The sequence below is a fragment of the Heterocephalus glaber genome, unplaced genomic scaffold, assembly GCF_053883595.1.
Source record: "Heterocephalus glaber isolate CG9 unplaced genomic scaffold, H.glaber_assembly_v1.0 deba00001666, whole genome shotgun sequence".
Taxonomy (NCBI): domain Eukaryota; kingdom Metazoa; phylum Chordata; class Mammalia; order Rodentia; family Bathyergidae; genus Heterocephalus; species Heterocephalus glaber.
In genome coordinates this window covers 18,690,562-18,713,739 of record NW_028258406.1, presented here as the reverse complement: position 1 = coordinate 18,713,739, position 23,178 = coordinate 18,690,562, and the positions used below count along the sequence as shown (strand labels likewise).

The 23,178-nt window shown below is 36.0% G+C and overlaps 1 protein-coding gene and 1 long non-coding RNA gene across 25 annotated transcripts in view; one reads left to right on the top strand and one right to left on the bottom strand.

The window, feature by feature from the left end:
• Window positions 1-23,178, top strand: part of Rcbtb2 (RCC1 and BTB domain containing protein 2) — a 49,865-nt gene that overhangs the window by 959 nt on the left and 25,728 nt on the right. For 5 of the 24 annotated variants that reach the window (XM_021257845.2, XM_087197413.1, XM_013072038.3 and 2 more), the window contains exons 2-7: window positions 4,830-4,971; window positions 6,704-6,802; window positions 9,442-9,534; window positions 9,992-10,056; window positions 21,220-21,375; window positions 21,603-21,753. In XM_021257845.2, the coding sequence (XP_021113504.1) occupies window positions 10,015-10,056; window positions 21,220-21,375; window positions 21,603-21,753 (349 nt within the window). In that variant the 5' untranslated portion in view covers window positions 4,830-4,971; window positions 6,704-6,802; window positions 9,442-9,534; window positions 9,992-10,014. Of the gene's footprint in view, window positions 1-1,892; window positions 2,956-4,829; window positions 4,972-6,703; window positions 6,803-9,441; window positions 9,535-9,991; window positions 10,057-11,059; window positions 11,430-12,254; window positions 12,321-21,219; window positions 21,376-21,602; window positions 21,754-23,178 lie in introns of all 24 variants that reach the window. The other 19 variants (XM_004844176.4, XM_004844177.3, XM_087197414.1 and 16 more) reach the window with 11 other exon arrangements.
• LOC147822276 (uncharacterized) lies at window positions 18,212-21,289 on the bottom strand. Its single transcript, XR_015445903.1, has 2 exons — window positions 20,953-21,289; window positions 18,212-18,817 (listed from the first exon to the last, which is right to left on the bottom strand). It is a non-coding gene; the product is annotated as an uncharacterized LOC147822276 (long non-coding RNA).

The window sequence follows — 23,178 nt, the reverse complement described above, 5'->3', positions numbered from 1 at the left end:
CAACAGTTCGAGCTCAAGACTAACACAGTGCATATAATAGACTTAATCTTTGTCAAAGTCGAATAAAAATGGATGAATCACAGACAGCACTTTCGAACGTTGCTTTGTCACCTAGACTCGAAAGTAATAATCACTATTTAATATTTATTGAGCCTTCTAGCTTTACATTTCCGTATATTGAGTTTCTGCTTGGGTTTACACTTTACTGAGCAGTGGTACTTGGTTAAGTCAGTTACGACTGGGGCTCCTGTGAAGAGTTTCTAACAAACATTGTTGTGTGCCTTGCAATCTTGTATAAGATACTGGTACAAACATTTAGGGGCTGTAATAGAAGAGCCCCTTCGGCCCAGAGAATTTGAGTGCTCTAGGTGAAATGTAATCCCTTTCCTACCTACTTGGCAGTGCGTACGTGTCATTTAGTAGCCGGTAAGGTACCTAGGAGGACAGATTCTCCCCCCGCCCCCCGCCTGCTGCTTTGGGTCACACTTACTGAACCTTCACTCCAGGGCTTGTGTATTTACTATTTCCTCCATGCTCATTCCTCCTCACTTTCCTACTCTGTCCAAATCTGCATGGCATGTCTTGAAACAATTATGATTATCTAAAGTGGTCACATCTCTGGTTCTCCAAGCTCTTATTCTGTAGCACTTAATCACTGTCTGAAACTATATATATAATATACAAGAAGGTATTTGTTAACTCTATCCATGAAATTGGAATCTGACTAGATTTTGTACTGAGCATAGATTCATTCAACAATTTTTTTTTTTTTTTTAACAAGCACTGTCCTATGTGCGTGGAATTTTTCAGTGAACAGAAGATCCCTTCCCTGGGAGTTTATGCTCTAGTGAAAAATGATAACCAACATTTAATTATGTTATAAAATTATAAATGCTACGAAAAAATGAAAAAGCAGTGAAAGGAAATTGGAAGTATAGATGTGGGCTGCATTCTAAACAGCCAGGTGATGGCAAGTCTAAACTGTAAGTCGAAGGTGAGGGCCGAGGATTTAGCTCAGCGGTTTCGCTGCCTGCTGCGCAAGCGCAAGGACCAGAGTTCGATCCCCTGTACCAAAAAAAATAAAATAAAATAAATAAATCGAAGGTGATGTTCAAAATGGAGAACTGGGGCTCAGAATTAAGAATTGTTCTGGGAGAAAATATTCGTTGCCATGCTGCAGCTAATTTATTCTTCATAGAGGCCCACATTGTGACTACTGTGACAGATGTCATCATCTTTGTTTAAGTACAAAATGATTTCTGCCAAATAGAGTTAAGATTACTCAGATTTTACAGTTTAGACCATCACATCAATTGAAGTGACTGGACTCTTATGTGGGAGAGACTAACCAAACAACCACTGCAGATGTGATGAGAGAAACTATACAGTTTGTTGTCCATAACCTTATGTTCTATGTCCTAGGATACAACAAGGCTCCAGTTTAAAACATTTTTTAAAAATCAAGCCTGTCCTGAACATGTATAATTTTTTTCTTATTATTCTCTGAATAATAGAGCATATCAACTGTTTACATAATATTTACACTATATTAGGTATTGTAAGTCATCTAATGATTTAAGGTATACAAAGAGGATGGGTATGTGCACTAGCTACCCTATTTCATGCAAGGGACTTGAGCACTGGCAGATTTTGGGATTTATGGGGTAAAGGGTTCTGCAACCAATCCCTCATGGATGGCTGTAGTTTCTTTATAGTTTACTGCATTTTGTGATTGCTTTTTAATGCCCCTTTGACATTAAGCCATGTGGGTGACTAGTGAAGTTCTTTTGTAAGAGTGATCATTGCTTTTTAAAATTTGAAACCATGTAGAAGGGAAGCTTAAATCACGTAATATGATACCATATTGTAATATTAAATGATGTCTTTTTCAGATTTCTGAATGAATCAGACAAACTTAACCAACCTTTAGTCTTTAATTAAAGAAAGGATAGAAAAAGAGACTGATAGGAACAATTTTAGAAAGTAAAATGTGGTTCCTTTGAGGTCAGTCCTTCACTTAAACGAAGTAGATTACAAATATTCATACACCATTACTTTAGAAGTATAAATGTAGGGAACCCATTGAATTTGCTTATGCTCTTAGGAGAGTGTCATATTCAATTTCAGGTTTTACACCTATTTTACATTAAAATATGCCTACATTTAAAGTTTATCTGGAGTTATTACAAATCAGAATTGTCCAGGAAAGGGAAACGAGAAGCAGAATTATTGTGGAGTGACATCAGGGACTCCTGTTTAAGGCTGTAAGTAGAGGTTCCCTGTAGGAATATCTACTTCAAATCCACAGATAACTCATCTCCCTCTAAGGGATATTCATCATACCCAGCAATGGCAAGCCCATATAATCCTTGCTTTCATCATCTGGAAGGAATATACATTTCATTTACATGGTGACCCCTTTCTAACAGCATGAAGATCTCCAGGAGATCTAAGTCTTAATAGCTTTTTTTTCTACATTAATCTAACATTAGAATGTCTTATCTTTTATGTCTTCAGCCTTGCTCCTCTAGCCTGAGTTTCTGTTATGTGTATCTCCCTGAGGAAAATATTGTGAGCTAACAAATATGAGTAGGTGATAGTCTGTGAGTAAATCATAAATTGAGACTTTCTTAGTCACTTTTTTGAGACTGTCTTAGTCACCCACTTAGTCACTGGGACAGAATATCCAATACCCCCAATTTAAGGAGAAGTTTATTTTGGCTAACAGTTAAGGACATAGTCATCTGGCTACAGAGCAGGAAGGCCATGGTAGAAAGGTCTGGCAGAAGAAAGCTGTTCATCCTATGGTGGCCAGGAAGCAGAGAGAGAGAGAGAAGGGAGGCGCCAGAGAGAAGATACATCCTTCCAGATCACACCTCCAGTGACCTGCCTCTTCCAAATAGACCTCACCTCCTAATAGCACATTCAGTTATGGATTCATCAGTGGATTAATAGGTATAGCACCCCCATGATCCAGTCACCTTCCAAAAGCCCTGCCTTTGAGTGCGTGAGAGTTTTGGTGGACATTCTGGATCTAAACTATAATAGCCGTACTGTAATATTTTTGGTGTTATGCTGGGTGAGATGACACTGAACAAAAGGAATCCAAATGGAAATGAGCCAAGATCAAGAGTGCTATTCGTGTTGAAGGAATTATTTATGTTGTGGTGCCAAAATTTTTAACAATTAGGATTCTATTGAATAGATATGTTAAGATATATTTAAAATTTTGATTAGCTCCATAAGGAAGTTTCAACTGGATTTACACATAACTTGCAAGTACCAACTCATGTATTCATATAACAATTTAAAACATTTTGTAGTTTGTGTTATTTTTCATTTTTGAAAGTAACAAGTGGGTGGGATGGTGTATGTCTATATTAATCGCAGCACTCAGGAGGCTGAGGGCAAAGAGTATCACAGAAAGTTTGAGGCCAGCCTGAGCTATGTAGTCAGTTCAAGGCCAACCTGAACTACATAGTGAGAGCCTGTCTCAACTCCCCCTCAAAAAAAAAAAAAAAAAAAACTCGGATAAAGAAAGTGACACTTTTGCCATGTTTGATTTAAAAGGCCAATGTTGATGAACTCAGTAGTCAGTAGTCTCTTGAAACTAAACACAGCTTCACTTTACACCGTCTGCCCCAGTACTCTTGTTGCAATTTGAAAACCTTTTACAATTAAAAGAGCAACTGAGTTTCTGTGTTCTACAAGTCAGTTTGCTGTTTTTCATAAACATATGACAACACCATTTCCTTTAAGGTTGTGCTCCATTTTCACCATCATGATATAGTTGTTTCATTTTCATTAGCATCTATGTAGGTATCTATTGTTATCTATTGTTACTTGTTATTTTCCAACATCTCATTTAAGAGGAGCTAAATAAAAGCTGACATCGTCCATTTTTGCAAGTGATAATTGAGGTTGTTTTATATTTATATGTATTTATATATATACTTATATGTATTTATATTTATATGTATTTATATTACCTGTAACTTAAGGATAACACTTTAAAAAGCTATTAATGGTAATAACTCATCAAAGCATGTACTTGGGAACTCTCATTCATGCTGCAAATTATGTGATGATGTCCTAAAGTCATTGATTTTGTTTAATTCTGTTTCTTTGATTAGACAAGCATCATGCATCATTTAGTGTATTGCCCAGGTGGAAGAGTTATTAAATAGAATTAAGGTTTTTTTCCCCCAGTATTGGGGATTGAACCCAGTCTTATGCATGTTATGCAAGTGCCCTATCACTGAGTTACATTACCAGCCCAAGAAAACTTTAAAAAAAAAATGTGTTTCTCAAACAAGACTTCAAGAGCTGACCTCATATTATCACATTGAATTTCAAAATAACTAATACTGGTATTTATCTGCAGAAATTCCTTTTTTGGGGGTCTTTTTCCTTATAGGAGCATGTCTAAAGAACAGCTATCATCATTTAGAAACTCTTGATGAACTGTAGAATATCAGCTCTAAATGCCTAACATTGGGTTGCAGTAATGTGGACACAAGCACCTACAAGCTCATATTCCTTTGCTCCACATTATTGTATTTTCTCATTTACATATTTGCTTTCCACTCAGTGCCTACCACAGGCAATAAATATTTATTGAATGAATTAGAAAAAAATGAATGTATGTCCTTTAACCAGCTTAACTTATTATCTAGGTCAGAGGTATTACTAAGTAATATGGCACATTGTGTAACAGACACACTGATTAATTCTGTTTACTTTACCAAACAATATGTACAGACTGCCAATTATATGCTTGTACAGGGAAATGAATTATTTGACCTGTTCTTTTTTTTTTTTTGTACCAGGGATCAAACTCAGGTCCTTGGGCTTGCGCAGCAGGCATTGAAACCACTGAGCTAAATACCCGGCCTGTTCTTTATGAGATTAAGAATGGATATATTTGCCACTTTATAAAGACTGTCTTCTTGTGTGCTAGTCTTCAACTGTGTAAGTTATTAAGGGTGTAAAGTCTCATACCATGCCCAAAGGAAGTTATCTGTCCCCATCAGGAATAATTTCAAAATAAACAATTGAACTATATAAGTTTAGGAAAACATCTGGAATAAGAAATGTTGTACAGCAGATAATCTTACTTGGTAGAGAATTTGGTTCTGAAAAATTACACTTGCAAAATACTTTCTTCAGTTCCCATTTCTTGAAAGAAACCAGTGGAAGAAAGCTTCTGTTTGGAGAAGCTCCTTATTCTCCCACTTTCTATCTGTATTGCAATACAATAAGATTCTACAGCAACATTTTATTACATTTAAACAAAATCAAGAAATATGTAAGAAGCTATTTTTGCAAAGCACAAAGGACTTTTTTTAAACAAAAAAACTTAAAACAAAGGACTTTTAATATGAGTAACTATGTATGAATCAAGTCATATATCCCCAAACCAACAGGTTGGGGAAGAAAATGAAGTAATATATAGTAGGATAATGAGATAATCTTACTATCATTCTAAAGTAAAATCCTATGGAATGATCTTATTCTGTGACACTAACATTATAAAAATCATGCCAGTACAAATGCCAGTCTCTGCCCTGGGTCTATAAGAAATGTTGCTCTCCTGTTCTGAAAAGAGTGGACTTTGCAAGCAGATTTAGATCAGAAACAGGAAACACGTTTTCCTAATAAACTAAAATTAAACTTTTTTCTCTATTTTGGGTTTTTCTTCCATGACATTTAAAATACTACTGTTTATGTTATTGATAAAATTTTATTTATGAGATGGCAAAGAAATTAGGGTTTATGAATTGTTATTATCAAATTCTTGTGTCCACAGTAAAGACAAAATTAGAATGGTGATATTCTGATTCAAAGATTTTTTTTAATATTGTGTAACTATATCCCCCCATACATAGATGATTAAAGATTAAAATCTTAAAAACTGCCTCACCATTGGAAACACTGTAGCATACAAATTCATTGGTAGAATTATATGGGACCTTTTATCTTTGACATTGCCTCCATCAAAACTTTCCTGTGAAAAGATTCCCATCAAAATTCTTTCATGCATATGACAAATTTTGCAGATGTCATGGACAAGATGATTTCATCATGGTTGTTGTCTCATGATAAATCATTGGTGAATTTGAATATTTTTAATATGTTTATTACTTCTATAGATAGCCTGTATCATTTGCCTATTTCTTTTTTTTATTAAATTCTTTTATTGCTCCTATTTCTTAATTGTATTGTTTTGTTCTTACTAATTTATAGGCATTTTTATATAGTTTAGATACTATTTTGCCAGCGCTTCGTTGTATATGTTGCAAATATCTTCTCCCATTCTGTGGTGTATTTTTCCTCTTTCTCAGATTTACTGGTCTTTTCTTTGTGGTTTATGCTTTCATGTTTTATTTAAGAAATCTTTCTCCTGCGCTCAGGTCATAAGGAAATTTCAGTGCTAAATACTACAGATCAGATTTTCTTTAGTATGTATTTGTTTCAGTGTCCAAATTGTTGAAACCCTCTCTTGAAACTTATGAAGTCCAAAACTTGCATTTTATAATTTTAATGTTTTTATAATTAGGTACCTCTACTGCTGATTTTTTCATAATAGAATTGATATGTTTAAAAACATTTTATTAGATAAATAATGGATTGTTAAATCTGCAAATTTATGTATATTTTTGTTCTTCTGTAATAGAATTTTTTTTTTTATTTATATTTTCAGTCTTACTAACCTTGTTATAGAAGACAGCTTTACAAGGACCTAGGAGGAACAAGATTACAGATGACAGAATACCGGGCTTCAGAAATATAAAACAATCAGGTACAAATGTTCTTGGAGGGAATGTTCCTAGCCAATCATATAAATTGATTTGGAATGAACATAGGAAGTACTTAAAATATCCATGCAGTATAGTAGAAGATCTAGTAACAAGGGCTTTGGAATTAGTTTTGGGTCTTATGCTAGCTTTGATCCTGATTGGCTGGTGACTGTTGGTCCCGTTATTGAAACATATTTACAAAATGGAGGAAATAATTATGTCTCATGCCTCTGATTGTTCATTCAGCTATTTTAAGATTAAGTGAGACACTGTCAGGCCTAATGCCTGGCAGAGGGTAACTGTTTAACTGTTGCTACTGTTGTTATACAGAATATATTTTATCAGATCATGGGTGTGTTTTTCTGTGTGTCTATTGTGGATTTTTTAAAAAGTGATGTCAGTATACCACTATAATATTGATAATTGTATCCTGATGAAATCATATGGATAACAAGGTAAAAAAACTATCGTCTCCATATTTTCCAAAAATGGTATCTCTGCAATAGAGCAAATTGGAGAAACTAGTTTTATGTATCATATTGGAATCATAGAAGAAAAAAAAAGCCAATGATTTTCTACAAAGCTGGGTAAATCAACAGATTCTTTTAGTGTCATGTAATAGTAATTAGTAATAGTAATTATAATAGTAATTAATCTTCAACCGTTTTTAAATCTTGAAGGACTTTATGATCAACAAACATGAAATTATGTTAATCTTACATTTAGTGCTAATTGAATCTTATAAAAGTCATTTCTTTGACTGTGGTAATTTCCATATGACACATGCAATTATGTTTTAACATGATCAATCAAATAAATATAATGGCCACCATTCTAAACCCCCCCCCCCCCATATCAGGGATCCAGCTCAAGACCTTGTGCTTGCCAGGCAGTCACAATGCCACTGAGCTAAATCCCCAGCTCACCACCACTGTAATTTTTATGAGTCTAGACTTGACATAAAGATGTCAAGAGAGTCATTTATTTTCCTACTTTAAAACTCAGGATTACTAGTCTCTTGTCTTAACCCTTTGTTCCCTTCTACTAGGAACAGAAGAATTTAAAATACAGTGAGTAGTCTTTACCTCTCTACTTTGATTCCTCTTACACTCCACTTATTTCCTTTTTCCTTATCCTTATCCTTTTTCTTTTTCTTCCCCTCCCCAGCACTCTACCACTGAGCCATACCCCCAGTCCTCTTCTGCCTCTTCTGTTCCCTATCTTATTTTTTATTTCAGTAATCTTGGAGGCAGACATGAAAAGGGTGTTTCTAGTTAGGATGAGGCAAAAAAGAAATCCTTGACCTGGTGGTAGCTCAGTGGTAGAATAGTTGGCCAGGATGAAAAAGGGCTTGGGTTTCATTCCCAGCAACACACACACACACACACACACACACACACACACACACCCGGACAAACACAAAGGAATCTTGATCTTGCAATCTCCAAAATGCAAAGTGTTAGAGTCTAAGGATGCTTTCAATATATATGTTGTATGCTGTGATGGTTATAGCAACAAATGAATCATGGTCTTCTATCAAAGAGATTGTAAATTCACAGAGTAACTGTGGCATGAGACAATATGAAAAGTACCATTAATGAAGTCTAAACAAACAGTCCTATGGAAATACAGAGAGGAAGTGTTCCACCTTATTTGGGATCAGGAACCACATCAGTATAAAGTTTAGTAGCAGTTATGGTGAGGTTCAGTGAAAATTAGGATTTTAACAGATCTACTGAAAACAGTATAATGTATAGAATTGGTCAAATATAGGGCTGGGGATTTAGCTCAGTGGTTTCGCCACCTGCTGCGCAAGTGTAAGGACCCGAGTTCAATCCCTGGTACCAAAAAAAAAAAAAGAATTAGTCAAATATAGCAAGCTGTCTTTCCATATGGTCAACCAGATCAAGTTTTGGTTGACAAGTTAAGTTACTCTTTTGAAAACAAACATCTTTTTTAACTTGCTTCCAAACACTAGAAATAGTGATTCACTAATAATTACCATCATTTTGAATTACAGTTATTCTGTGACTGTAATTATTATTATTAGAATTATTCTTATATACTAGAGATATATTCATAGCTGAGAAAAAATTACTCATATCTGCAGGGGCACATAAAATATTGATAAGGAACATTGTTAAGATGACCTCATTTTGATTATTGTTTTTATCTTTGTCTAATTATAAGATTCTAACTGTACTATGGCAAGTATCAGGTAAAATGTTCCAATATTACTACTTGAAATATGGATTGTATTTAAGTAATAAGGAATCAGCCTAATAAATTATTTAAAAATCCACATTATTAAGTACTCTTATTAATATCAATTTTGGGGGAGATAATATTTTATTTATATTTATATTTAATGATGAGACAGTTGTGTTCTGATTGAACTGCAGTGCACAGACACTACATCTTCCCATAGGGCTGCTCTTGTTGTCATTTCAGCACCTGCTGTCACTTCTTCATAGTAGCAAGGAATCACTGTGGAGATGGTTATTAAAGCAGTAACATTCAGTGCTATTGCTACATCCCTGATGGCTGCTATTCTGGAATTTTTTGGTTAAAGCTTAGGATAACAAAGCCATGTTCATTCTTTCATCCTTTTCATTCACTTTTCTTTTTTTTCCCATCTTAGCAAATCATATATTCTTCAGTGGATCTGAGAATTGATAAATCTGCTCTTCACAGTGATTTGGAACTTTATAATCCCAGAGAAAACTTGACCAAGGTCTGAAATTTATTTTTCCTTATCTATAGGAAGTCTACTCATTTCCTTATGCACATAAGAACCTACAGTTATTCTGGGGTTACCTTCCCGACCCGACCTCGGTGGAATGTTTCCATAAGAGTTCCAGGACAGTTACAACACCTTGTGGCTTTTATAGCTGTTTAACTCCTATGCCTAAACCTTAATTTCCTTATATTCTTTTCACCATATTTGAGCTTAGCTTATTTTCTCTGTTGGCTAGAAGTAATTGTTTTTTTCTTTTTTGAGATGGGTTCTCACTGTGTTTCCCAGACTGATCTTGAGTTCCTGGGCTCAAATGATCCTTCTGTCTCAGCCTCCCAAGTGTTGAGACTACAAGTGCACATCACCTTGCCTGACTTAGAATTAAAGTAATTTTAACCTGCCTATTTTCATCCAACATATGGGTTCCTGATTTTACCACATACTTTTTTCTCAGGGACTGCACAGGACTGAGTCCATATGGAAGAAGAACTTCCTCTTTTCTATGGAGACAGTGGCAAGGTTAGACAAAATCATGCCCTTGGAGCATGTGCATTGTGTTGCATGAAACATACTTCACTGGGTATGACAGGGTCACAGTTCATCATATTCTTTGTTTCTTTTCCATCATATCTGAACGTGACAATCAGCCAGCTTAAGTCCAAATAGTGTCTGGTTGATATTAAAAGTTTCATATCTTTTAGCATCCCAATTGATTTCCATCTGGTATTTTATTAAACTTATAAAATATATGCTCATCACCATTAAAGAGCTTAATATTGACTGTCGCTTTTATTTGTTTTCTACTCTTTTATAGTAAGTCAAAATCAATACAAAATAGAAATTAATTATGCAAACCCAGCATAATGTACAAAATTGGCAAAGCTTCTGAAACTGAACTACAGCATTACTATATGTGGATTTAAAGAGTTAATTTGTGAGCTCTTGTTGAAAGGTCCAAAAGTAGCTTACAAAAGTACTGAGAGAGCTTGACAGACTTATAAAATATTAATAGAAAAATCCCTAATTTTTCCTGGGAATGGATTTCACAAAATAAAAGAACCTGCAGAGTCAGCAGTGGAATTACTACCTTGTTACATGTAAAGTGTATATTGCTAGGAAATCCTCGAAATTTTCCATGTTGCCTTTTTTTAAAACAGGAGATTTTTTTGGTAGGCATGCCCAGCGTGTAATTTTTATTCTTTATAAATGGCTGTATTTTATTTGTTTATTTTTATTTTTATTTTTATTTTTTTGGTACTGGGATCGAACTTGAGTCCTTGCGCTTGTGAGGCAGGCAGCAAAATGGCTGTATTTTAAATTGAATTGTGACAACTGAACAGATGTTTGTAATTAAGCAAAATGTGGTCATCCACTTGATTCCTCATATTGATGCAAAAGCCTGGTACAACAGGGATCGCATACTTAAAGGACTAAGAAGGCTTCTAATTTTATGGAAGATGTATTTCTTTTGTTATATTTTTCTTCAGATAATATTAAAATCTCACTACTTTGCATTTCTCAGATGCCAGCAACAGGTGGGGGAAGTGGACCAGATGTGAGTCAAGTAGCAAAAGAACACTGGCCTGGGATTAATTATCATCTCAAGTAGTGGTATGTGTAGCCAGGAGGGTATCTGGGCCAAACTAGGACTGAATTTTAGGGATGCAGTCTTAATGACAAATAGTACCAAGCTCTCCTTTGGTCATAGTGCTTGTTTGCCCCCTACAGATTTGTCCATTGCCTATGCTGTTCTTGCTCAGCCAGTCCCTTCCTGACAGGAAGGCACAGAATGGTTAGGGGTTTCTGCAGAGATAGCTGCTGGAATGCAGAGTAACTGTCAGGTGATTGAGGCGCCTACAAGAGCTGTGTGGTGAATCCTTTCACATTGTCTTGTGAGTATGCTTTTGTGAACAGAGATCCTGTAATTACATGAGACTAACATTTATTTATTTTTTATTATTTTTTTTTGGTACAAGAAATCGAACTTGGGTCCTTGAGCTTCCAAGGAAGGTGGTGGAACCACTGAGCTAAATCCCAGGCCCTAATATTTATTTATTTTTTAAAGTGTAGCTACATGCATTTACAAATGAAATCACTAATTTTCAGTGTAACAGTACCCCCACAAACAAAAAAATGAGTCTTTGATGACTAATATCCTACAGTCACCTTCTGACAGATTTTAAAAAGCAAGATACTCACATTTCTGGTGTTTTTAGGTTCCATTGTGATTATTTGTTTTCATTAGATTGTGACCTACTGAAAGGAATGATTGCATCTCATTTTTATACCTTTAGTTCAGTAATACTATCAGACCCAAATTTCCTTGACCAGTAGTATGTTTTAATAATGTCCAGACTGCCGGTTACATTGAACACCCCCACACATTGTAATTCTAGTAGTCAGTAGAGTCATGGGCTGAGTACTATTACTTTTTGTATAAGTGGGCCAGGAAGGTAGTTCAGAACTGATGCCTTCTAGACAAGTGTTTAAGAGCTGATTAGAAATTTACAACCTGATTCTAGGCATCCATTAAACCACATTTTTGTAACAGGGCAGGCTGAAAAAAGGGCAGGTGAAAGGAGAATAGCAGTACCTATGTCCTGACTGTTTTGGACATTAGAAATAACATATAAGAACTCTGTTAATTAAAACATTTATACATCCACATTAGATACTTGATGCCACTTTCCAAACTTTGTTCTTCTTGAAATTTACAGAATGAAAATATAAAAAGTAAAAAAGCAGACTTCCTAGAAAATAAGATTGCTTCATCATATAAGGAGGTAGGTAATTTGAAGTAGAAGCTTAGACTAAAATCTAGCATAATATAATCTGTCTTTAGCTCTTTAGGGGCCTTGAACAAATTTCTCTTCTGGTAAACAAAATGTCTAATACAGAGGAAATAAATTTTTTTTATAAAAATTCTTGGATTCTTAGATTAACATAATATCACTATACAAAGTTGTTGTGTTTTAAAAATATACATACAATATAAATAGGGACCTAATTTTATACTTTCATGTACTTATAATTCCCTGTATATGCGAGATTTTTAAAAACTTGTAGATTCTCAATTAGGATTATCTTGCAGAGAATACACCCTGATGCTCTTGTAAAATGCACTCATAATTAAAGTAATTGCAGAAACAATAATTACTACTTCAGAATTAAACAAAAAAATCTAAACCTTGCTGAAAGAAAGTGATAGAAGTGAGAGAAGGCTTCATTCAAGGCACAGGGTCTGTGACTCCCTCTGATGGGGGAGTATGGTGTCAGGGGAGCTCAGCCCTATTTAGGCTCTGCCACCAACTCACAGCGGGATGCTGTTGGCAGGACAAGCTACTTTGCTCTGTATTAGTTTCTTTTTAAAAAAATTAATTTCATTGGTACATTTTAGGTATGCAATATAATGATATTCATCATTGGAAATTTGTACCTTTACATAATCTCTCTTGGTTCTTATTTTTCCTCCTTCCCCTGCCCTCCCTTCAAACCTTCCATCCCTCCGTATTTACAAAGATTTTGTTTCCATTTGTTCATTTTCTCATATTGACTTCATTCCCTTCTTTCCTTTCCCCTACCCCTCCCACTTCCCCTTCCCCTTTGCCCCTTTTCTTCCTATTTCACATTATCTATTAAACCTTTTAGTCCTTATTTACACTTTCAGTTTCTCACACTAGAAAAACTATTCAGTATTTACGTGTGTGTCCAATTTATTTCACTTAAGAGTATCACCTCAATGTGCATCCATTTAGATATAAATGTCTCTAATTTCTCATTTTTTATGACTGAGTAGTACTCCATTTTATTTTTAAAAACCCACATTTTCTTGATCCAGTCTCCAGTTGATGGGCAATTGGGCTGCCTCCAAGTTTTAGCTATTACAAATTGTGCTGCTATAACATGGGTGCACATGTGTATCACTGTGGTATGATTCTTTTAATTCTTTGGGAAAGATACCCAGCAGGGGAATAGCTGGGTCAAATGGGACTTCCAATCCTAGTTCTTTGAGGTATCTCCATACTGATTTCCACAGTGGTTGCACCAGTCTACACTCTGACCAGCAGTGGATCAGGGTTCCTCTTTCCTCAGAGCCCCGCCAGCATTTGTTTTTGGATGATTTCAAGATAGCAGCCATTCTTTCTGGGATGAGGTGGAATCTGAGCGTTGTCATTTGCACCTCTCGAATGACCAGTGATGTTGAACGTCTTTTCATATGTTTATTTGCTGTTTCTACTTCTTTGTCTGAGGAATGTCTGTTCATTTCAGATGTCCACTTTTGGATTGGGTCTTTAAATTTGGGAGGTCTGATTTTTTTAAGTTCTTTATACATTCTAAATAGTAGACCTTTGTCTGAGGAGCAGCAGGTGAAAATGTTTTCCCACATTGTGGGTTGTCTCTTCACACTGTTGTTGGTTTCTCTTGCTGTGCAGAAGCTTTTTAGTAAGAAGAGATCCCACTTGTTTATTGTTTGTGCTAGTTCACGGGCAACTGAGTTTTTGTTCATAAAATCTTTTCATACACCAATGTCTTCAAGAGTTCTAACTAAATTCTGTTCCAACCAGTTCAGTGTTTCTGTTTTAATATTTAGATCTTTAATCCATTTTGATTTTAGTTTAGTGCATGGTGAGAGATATAGGTCTAGTTTTAATTTTTGCCAAGTTGAAACCCAGTATTTCCAGCACCATTTATTAAAGAGGCTATCTTTCCTCCAGTGAGGGTGTTTGGCTCCTTTGTCAAAGATGAGGTGTCTGAGTGCATCTGGAATTGTTTCTGTATCTTCTAATTTGTTCCACTGGCACACAGGTCTGTTTTTTTTTGCCATTGCCATGTTGTTTTTATCATAGTAGCTTTGTAGTAGAGTTTCAAGTTGTGGGTTGTGACATCCCCTGCCATGTCTCCGTTATCTAAAATTGCTTCTGCTATTCTGGGTCTCTTCTTGTTGCAAATGAATTATTGGATTGTTTTCTCAAGGTCTGTGAAGTATGCTGCTGGGATTGCAATTGGGATTATATTGAATCTATATAGTGGTTTTGGAAGTATGACAGTTTTCATTGTGTCGATCCTTCCTATCCAGGAGCAAGGGATGTCTTTCCATTTTCTGATATCATCTTCAATCTCTCTTCAGAGTGCTATAGTTTTCAAAGAAGAGGTCTTTGATATCTTTTGTTAGGTTGATTCCTAGGTTTTTCAGTTTTTTGGATGCTATTGTGAAAGGAATTGTTTGCTCTATTTCTGTATCGGTGAGTCTGTTGTTCATGTAGAGGAAAGGTATTGATTTTTGTGTGTTGACCTTGTATCCTGCTACTTTACTGAATGTGGTTATTAAGTCTAGAAGACTTTTGGTGGAGTTCTTGGGGTCTTCAATATAGAATACCATGTCATCTGCAAATAATGACCATTTGACTGCTTCATTTTCTACCTTTATTCCTTTTATTTCTTTCTCTTGTCTAATTGCTGTGGCTAATGTTTCCAAAACTATATTGAACAGGAGTGGTGATAGTGGATATCCTTGTCTTGTTCCTGATTTTAGTGTGAAGGGTTTCAGTTTTGGACCATTTAGTATGATATTGGCTGTTGGTTTTTCATAGATGGCTTCTATCAGTTTGAGGTAGAGACCATCTATTCCAATATTTTGTAGGGTTTTTTATCATAAATGCATGTTGGATTTTGTCCAATGCTTTTTCTGCATCTATGGAGATAATCATATGGTTTTTGTCCTTGGTTCTATTGATATAGTGTATTACTTTTATTGATTTGCATATGTTGAACCATCCCTGCATCTCTGGAAAGAATCCTACTTGGTCAGGGTGCATGATCTTGATGATCTTCTGCATTCTGTTTGCCAGTATGTTATTCAGGATTTTTGCATCTATGTTCAACAGTGAGATTGGCCTGTAGTTCTCTTTTTCGGTTGGGTCTTTCTTTGCTTTGGGGATCAAGGTCATGCTTGCTTCCAGGAATTTGGGAGAATTGCTTCTCTTTCAATTTCATTGAAGAGTTTAAACAGTAGTGGCAGTAGTTCCTCTCTAAATGTCTTATAGAATTTGACAGTGAAGCCATCAGGACCTTGGCTTTTCTTAATTGGTAAGTTTAATTACGTTTTCAATTTCATCAATTGATATTGAGTTGTTTAGAATTTTTAGGTCTTTTTCATTCAACTTTGGTAATTTATACGTATCTAGGAATCTGTCCATTTCTTCTGTGTTTTCCATCTTACTGGCGTATAGGTTCTGAAAGTAGTTATTGATGATTCTCTTGGAGTTCTGCTGGGTCCATTGTAATTTCGTCCTTTTCATTCCTAATTGCATGAATTTGGGCCTTTTCTTCCTTTATCTGATAAGGCTGGCTAAGGGTTTGTCAATTTTGTTTGTTCTTTCGAAGAACCAACTCTTGGCTTCATTGATTTTTTTGGATTGTTCTCTTAGTCTCCATTGCATTGATTTCTGCTCTGATCTTTATAATTTTCTCCCTTGTATGAACTTTGGGTTTTTTCTGCTCTTCTTTTTCTAGAAGCTTGAGGTTCAGCATCAGGTTGTTTAATTTGGCTCGCTCTGTTTTCCTAATATGCGTATTCACAGCTATGAATTTCCCTCTTAAGACTGCTTTCATTGTGTCCCATAGATTCCGATATTTTGTTTTGTCATTGTCATTTAATTGAAGGAACTGTCTGATTCCTTCTTTAATTTCCTCTGTGACCCATTGGTTATTCAGAAGTGTGTTGTTCAATTTCCACGTGTTTATGAAATTTTTCTGGTGTCTTTTGCTATTGATCTCCAATTTTATCACACTATTGTCTGATAATATACAAGGGATAACTTGAAATCCTTTGCACTTACTTAAACATGTTCTGTGAGCGAGTATGTGGTCTGTTTTGGAGAACAACCCATGTGTAGCTGAAAAGAATGTGTATTCTGATTTTGTGGGGTCTAATACTGTGTAAACATCTGTTAATTTCATTTAAGAGTTTGATTGTGTTCTAGTATTTTGTTGCTTATTTTTGTCTAGTTGATCTATTTGTGACAGTGGCGTATTGAGGTCCCCCACTACTATTGTATTTATGCTTATATGATTTTTCATGTCTGTTCATATTTTTTTAATATAATTGGGCACACTAGTGTTTGGTGCATATATGTTTGTGATTGTCATCTCTTCCTGTTGGATTGTTCCCTTTACAAGGATGTAGTGTCGTTTTTTGTCTCTCTTAATCAGTGTGGGTTTGAAATACACTTGATCTGCAAAGAGGATAGCTACTCCTGCTTGTTTTCAGGTTTCCATCACATGGAGTATTGTTTTCAACCCTTTAACTTTCAATCTATACGTTTCTTTTTGAATTGCACGTGTTTCTTGTATGCAGCTTATTGTTGAATCTTGCTTCTTGACCCATTCTGCCAGTCTGTTTCTTTTGATTGGTGAATTGAGACTGTTAACATTGATGGTTACAACTGATACATATTGACTTATCATTGTCATGACTTTTTGTTGGATTCTCCCCTTTTTTGTTTAATTTTTGTCATCCCTGGTGGATTTATTCTGCTGAGCTTCCTGGGGTTGTAATCCTTCATGTGTTTTCCTCAGATATTATCTTAAATTTTTTTGGAGTGCTGATTTGGTATTCATGAAGCTCCTAAGTTGCTCTTTTTCATGAAAGTATCTTATTTCTCCATCAATTTTGAAAGATCGTTTTGGAGGGTACATTAATCTGGGTTGGTGGCTGTTTTCCTTTGGGCTTGAAATACATCACTCCAAGCTCTACTTGCCTTGAGAAGTCTGCTGTGATTCTGATGGGCTTTCCTTTGTATGTAATTTGTTTCATTTTTCTTAACTGCTTGTAAAATTTTGTTCTTCTCTTGTGTTTCTGGAATCTTAACTATTGTATGCCTATGTGTAAGTTTGTTTTGATCAAGGCTAGTTGGAGTCCTATATGCCTCACTTATCTGTATGTCAGATTCTTTTTCCCTGCTTGGGAACTTTTCTGCCATCACTTCTGTGAATAGTTTTTTTATGTCATCTGCACTCTCTCCTGTTTCTCATTGACTCTGATCAGTCTGACGTTATTCTTCTTTTTATTGTCTAGGAGCTGCTGCATTGATTTCTCGTGGTCCCTTACTATTTTAAAGAAATTTTTCTTTTCCTGGTCAGTAATTGTAATCTTATCTTTTATATCTGAAATTCTGTCCTCACATTGGTTCATTCTGCTGTGTAAACTTTCAATGGAGTTTTTAATCTCCTGGAAATCTGTTTGTATCTGTTTTATGGATTCCATTTGTTTCCTATGTTGGGATTCCATCATGTTCCTCAGGTCCTCTATTTTTTTTTATCTGTGTCCTCTCTAGATGTATTGTTTTTGTTTTTTTTTGTTTTTGTTTTTGTTTTTTTGGTACCGGGAATTGAACTCAGGTCCTTGCACTTGAGAGGCAGGCGGCAGAACCACTGAGCTAAATCCCTGGCCCCTCTCTAGATTTATTAATCATATCTTGCATTATGGGCAGAATATCTGCTGTTATCTGAGAAATTATTTCTGATTTCATTTTTTCCAGATTGTCTTTTGTTGCCAGTTCATGGAGTCCAGGTGGTTGAGCATCAGATTTTTCCATCTTGTTTCCCTTTGGGGTTGCTTTAGGTGATCTGCAAGTCTGGTTTTGAGACTTTTTTATGTGTCTTCTCATTTCAATGGGGGAGAGAGGGTGTGTTCTGCTGGAACTTGTGTGGCTCACCGCCTTGGCACTTGGAGGGGGCCTCTGGTGGTGGTGGTATGCCGGCCCAAAAGGCTGGCTCCTTGGTGCTGGGGAAGCTCTGCCTCTGTATTAGTTTCTTAGGGGTGCTGTAACAAATGACTACAAACCAAGCAGCTTAAAACAAAAGTTTATTTTCTCACAATTGTAGAGTCTGAAAGTCTGAAATGAAATGTTCAGTAGGGCTGTGCTCCTTCTGAACAGGGAACGATCTTCCAGCTGCTTCTGGCGGCTCCTTGTGGTCCTTGCCATGTCTTCTCCAAAAGATGCTTTACTCTCTTCTCTGCCTCCATTGTCATGTGGCCTTCTTCTTTGTGTGTTTCTGTGTGGTCCTCTCTTCTTCAGAGCACATTAGTCATTGGATTTACAGGCCCCTCCAACCTTGTATGACTTCATCTTAGCTCATTATGTCTGCAAAAACCTGATTTTCAATAAGGATACCTTCTGAGGTTCCAGGTGGATATGAAGTTTCAGATTTTGTGTGTGTGTGTGGGTAATATTCAGTGTACTGCAGCCTTGCTCTGGTCCTTCTTCAGATTTCCCATCTATAAAATGATCATTAGAATTCTTTCTAGCCACAGCATTCACCAGTTCCATGAACATGTTCCAGAAAAGATAGAATCAAAGCTATACAGTTACCCTCTGTAAACACTAGTTCCATGCACACAGATTTAATCAAGTGCATATTGAAAACATTGGGGGAGGGGAATGATGGAACATTTCTAAAAGAAAAACTTGAATTTCTCACATGCCATTGAATCCATGTAGAAGCGATGTGCAGCCTCCTGCCATTTCCCAGGTCCTCAGTCTCCTCCCAGCACTCCCTGTTTGCCTTAAGCCTCATTTGTGTTCTGTGTAGTTATACCTATGATGGTTGGGGTTTTTTGGGTCATTGTTCCTTAAAAATACAGTATATCAACTATTTACATAGCATTTGCATTGTGCTTGGTACTATAAGGAATCTGGAGATGTTTAAGTCTATGGGACAATGTCTATACATGTTATGTAAATACTACACCATTTTATATAAGTGACTTCAGCATCTGCAGATTTTGGTATCTGAGTATGTCCTGGCAGCAGTCTCCTGTGGTTACTAGAGGACAAGTATAATTTCAATACAAAGATGGTGGCCCTGCTTTTTTCTGCTTTATGTTTGTCATCCTTGGGGCAGCTGTTTATGCTTCATAGTCATCTTCTACTCCCTGCAGAACTTACTTTGAATGCAAGTTAAAGATTGTTGCCTGTGGATCAGAAAGGAACTGAAAGTTTGAGAACTTGGTAATAGAATAGTGTTTGATAATATAATCTAAGTGGAGTAGAAATGGAAACCATTGGAGCCAAGAGCAGACAGTGGAATAGATGGAATGTTGGTGTTAGAGAGGGTGGGATGGGGAGGAGAGCTGTGACTCTGGATTTACAGCCATCCATTCAAATATTTATTTGTTCACTTAACTGGTATGTACTATATAATTAACCCCATTCAAGGGTCCAGTGATGTGAATGAGACTGAATTTGTCTCTGTCTTTGTGAACTGTGCTTGAGGAGTCTGAGGACAGGGCATCTTGTAAGTCAATGATGTGGTCATTGGAATAGCAGCATTGCAGACTCATGCTAATAGACATCTTTAACTGAATCCTAAGATGGAAGAGACATATTCTTCTAGATCTGTAGAAATTAACTGGTCTACTTGACTCTATAGCAGAACTCATTTCTAGTAAGGTTGGTTTGGTAGCTGATGAGAAACAGAAGCCTTAGAAAGTCTTTGCTCATTAAAGCAAACATGAGTTTGGTGATAATTGTGGGAAATGATCAAACATGCCATCTGATAGGCATAGTGACTGTTTATATGTCTTATTGTAATTCTAAAAATTTTTGGAAGTTGAAAAGTATATAAATAAAAATGTTTCTAGTGAGGCACATAAATAAAAACTCTTTTAAAACAATTTATAATGTGCACATTTGATGTTCTTATGGGAATACAAATACTCATGATCTTAACATTTGCTGTTATGAATTTAATTGTTATCTTCCAAAATCTATATGTTGAATTCTAACACCCAATAGCTATGAATGGCAGGTATTTGGAAATAGGGTCATTGCAGATATAATTAGTTTAGTTAAAATGAGGTTATTAGGGTAGACCCTAATCCAGTATGACTGGTGACTTTATAAAAAGGGGAAATTTGGACACGACATGCATATGTGATAGACAGTGTGAACAGACAAGCCAAGAAATGAAGCTTAAAATAAATCTTCCCTTCACAATCCCCAAAAGGAGCCAAAGTAGCTGATACCTTGATTTTGGACTTTTAGTCCCCAGAACTGTTAGACAGTTAATTTATATTGCTTTGTTACACTGCCTTAGCAAACCAGTAATACTTTCTGGCTTTCTTCCTAGCAATTCCAAAGCTGAGTAGGGGACCAGGAAATCCTACTCCTCTTCAAACTGAAGGTCAGGTATAGCTTGCCCAGGAACTGAAACATTGGATCATTTCTCTCTTGTCACCATCAGCATTATTGTTTTACAAAGCTTTGTTAAGACTTAGGCAGCAGATGAAATGCCAGTGCCCCTTTTCTCCCCCTCTCTCAGTCTTTTCTTGATTTTATAACCAGTCTAGTTTCCACAGCTAAGTTTAGGACAAGCCAGTATTGAAAATATTTACTAAACATTGATACTCACCAAAGTTCAGGCTTGGGTGATTCCTGTGTCCTTGAAGATTAATAGGTGAGACCTGATTCCATCCAGGCCTCTGGTATCTGGTTGTCATGACAGCAGCATTGAAACAGGTGGCATGTAGGAAATTCCTGGTGAGAGGCCTCTGAGAGAGAGATATCACGTATTCCTCTGTAACCAGTTTAGCTTTCCTCTGCAGAAGTTAGGAAGAGCAAAGAAAGAGTATTTTTAAAACTAGTCTCAATATATTTATTGTTTTTTTTTCCTTTTCAGCCAGTGCAGGCTACTCTGTCATCTTTGAAGATGTTAGACGTGGGAAAGTGGCCAATTTTTTCCCTTTGTTCTGAGGAAGAGCTGCAGTTAATCCGTCAGGCTTGTGTCTTTGGCAATGCTGGCAATGAAGTTTTATATACTACGATAAATGATGAGGTAATTTTTCAAATGAGGTAAAATTTACCCACCCGTATTTTTAGTAATAGATTTGTTAAGTGGACGATCTTGGAGGATAACTAAGAAATAAAAATAATTTTTAAAAAGCATGGAAGTTGATTTGTATTCATAAGGAATTACTTTTAGAAAGACTGTGCCTTTTTTAGTGTAATTTATAGGCTCATCATAAATAGAGCTGCTTCAATAAGTAGTGGTTTTTCTCACAGATTTTTGTGCTTGGCACAAACTGCAGTGGCTGTCTGGGGTTAGGTGATGTCCAGAGCACCCTTGAACCTCGGAGACTGGATTCTTTGAGTGACAAAAAGATAGCTTGCCTCAGCTATGGGAGTGGTCCACACATCATCCTTGCAACAACAGGTAATAGGAACTTAACTCAACAGAGAGTTTTAGCTGCTGCTTTGTTTGTTGAGAAACAAGAGTAGGACCACCCCTGAAATTGAGAATATACTGTTTGATTGTGAAAGACTTGCCAGCTCTGCCATATGAATTTGACCATGCATTGGACAACATGAAATATGAATATATCTGAGTATCAAAATAATGTAATATAGCAGATTGAATCTAACAGTTATTGGCATTTTAGATTTATGAACAACTGCAGTAAGCCCAATAAATCCCTTCAGTTTTTACTTTATAAGTGTAACCACTGGATAAGAATACTGCACTCACTCTGGAGCATGAGAAGCCTACTTTTTGAATTTTAGATTCCTGATCTATGAGAGACTATATTTTGATTCTAGCTCTCAGCATTCTGTGCTTTATAATTTATACTAGTGACCAAGGGCTGTAGTTGGCTTTAGTAGTATAAGGAATTTATCATTCTCATGGCTATTTCATAAAGTCAGACTAATGAGATTTTAAAATTATATCTTAGAGTTTTCTTTGAGGTTAGTATTCATTTTGTTAATATTTGAACTGAAAAGAAATTTTATACATATTACTTTGTATATTTATTTATTAAAAATGAATTCTAGGGATTTTTTGTTTCTAGTAATTTCAGGTTAGATTATTCAGACCATCACTTCATTGAAAACAACTAAATTTCTAGATTTTTAAAAATTTAAAAGTTTTTCATATAGCATTGGCAAGGCAGAAAGAAATTGTCAAACCAAATTTAAGAGAAAGTATCAAGTAAGGTTAGAAGAGAACTTGAAGCCATCTTGCTTTCAGGTCGTCTTCCTAGGCACTGAAACTGAACTGTGGTTTGGATTGACTCAGGAGATAAAGAGGTCACAAGTCTGTGATAGAACTCTTCACATGCAGTCTGGAACCACAGAGGCTGCTTCCTCAGGAAAGTCTTAGCCATATCCCGAGGACTGAAGAGAATTATTTGCTCTGAGCAAAGCAGGGAGGGAGAAAGAGAGAAATGAAAGAAACCCTCTCCCTGAGAGTTTCTAACTGTGTAGTATTTGTATTTGTGTTTAATTCACATAAGACTGGTTGGTCCAAGAAATCTCAAGCCTTGAATTTGTTAGAGGTACTGGAAGTGCTTTAAGGACAGGATAAAAATTAGTACAGATTCTTTCCAGAGGAAGGCACCTTCATCAGAGGCTTGGCAAGATCACAGGTAACACTTCATTAGTAATGGACAGCACGTTGTCCAAGATAACCAGGCATACAGCAAATAAGGCACCATGAGTGGGTCAAAGACAAAATTACAACAGAGTTAAAGATTGTACTGTAATTGGCTTTTCTAAACTCAGGCAATACTTCATCCCATGAAATAGGATGAGTCTTCCAGTGAGCTGTAAGGATTAAATGAGATCCTTCCTCTAACCTGTT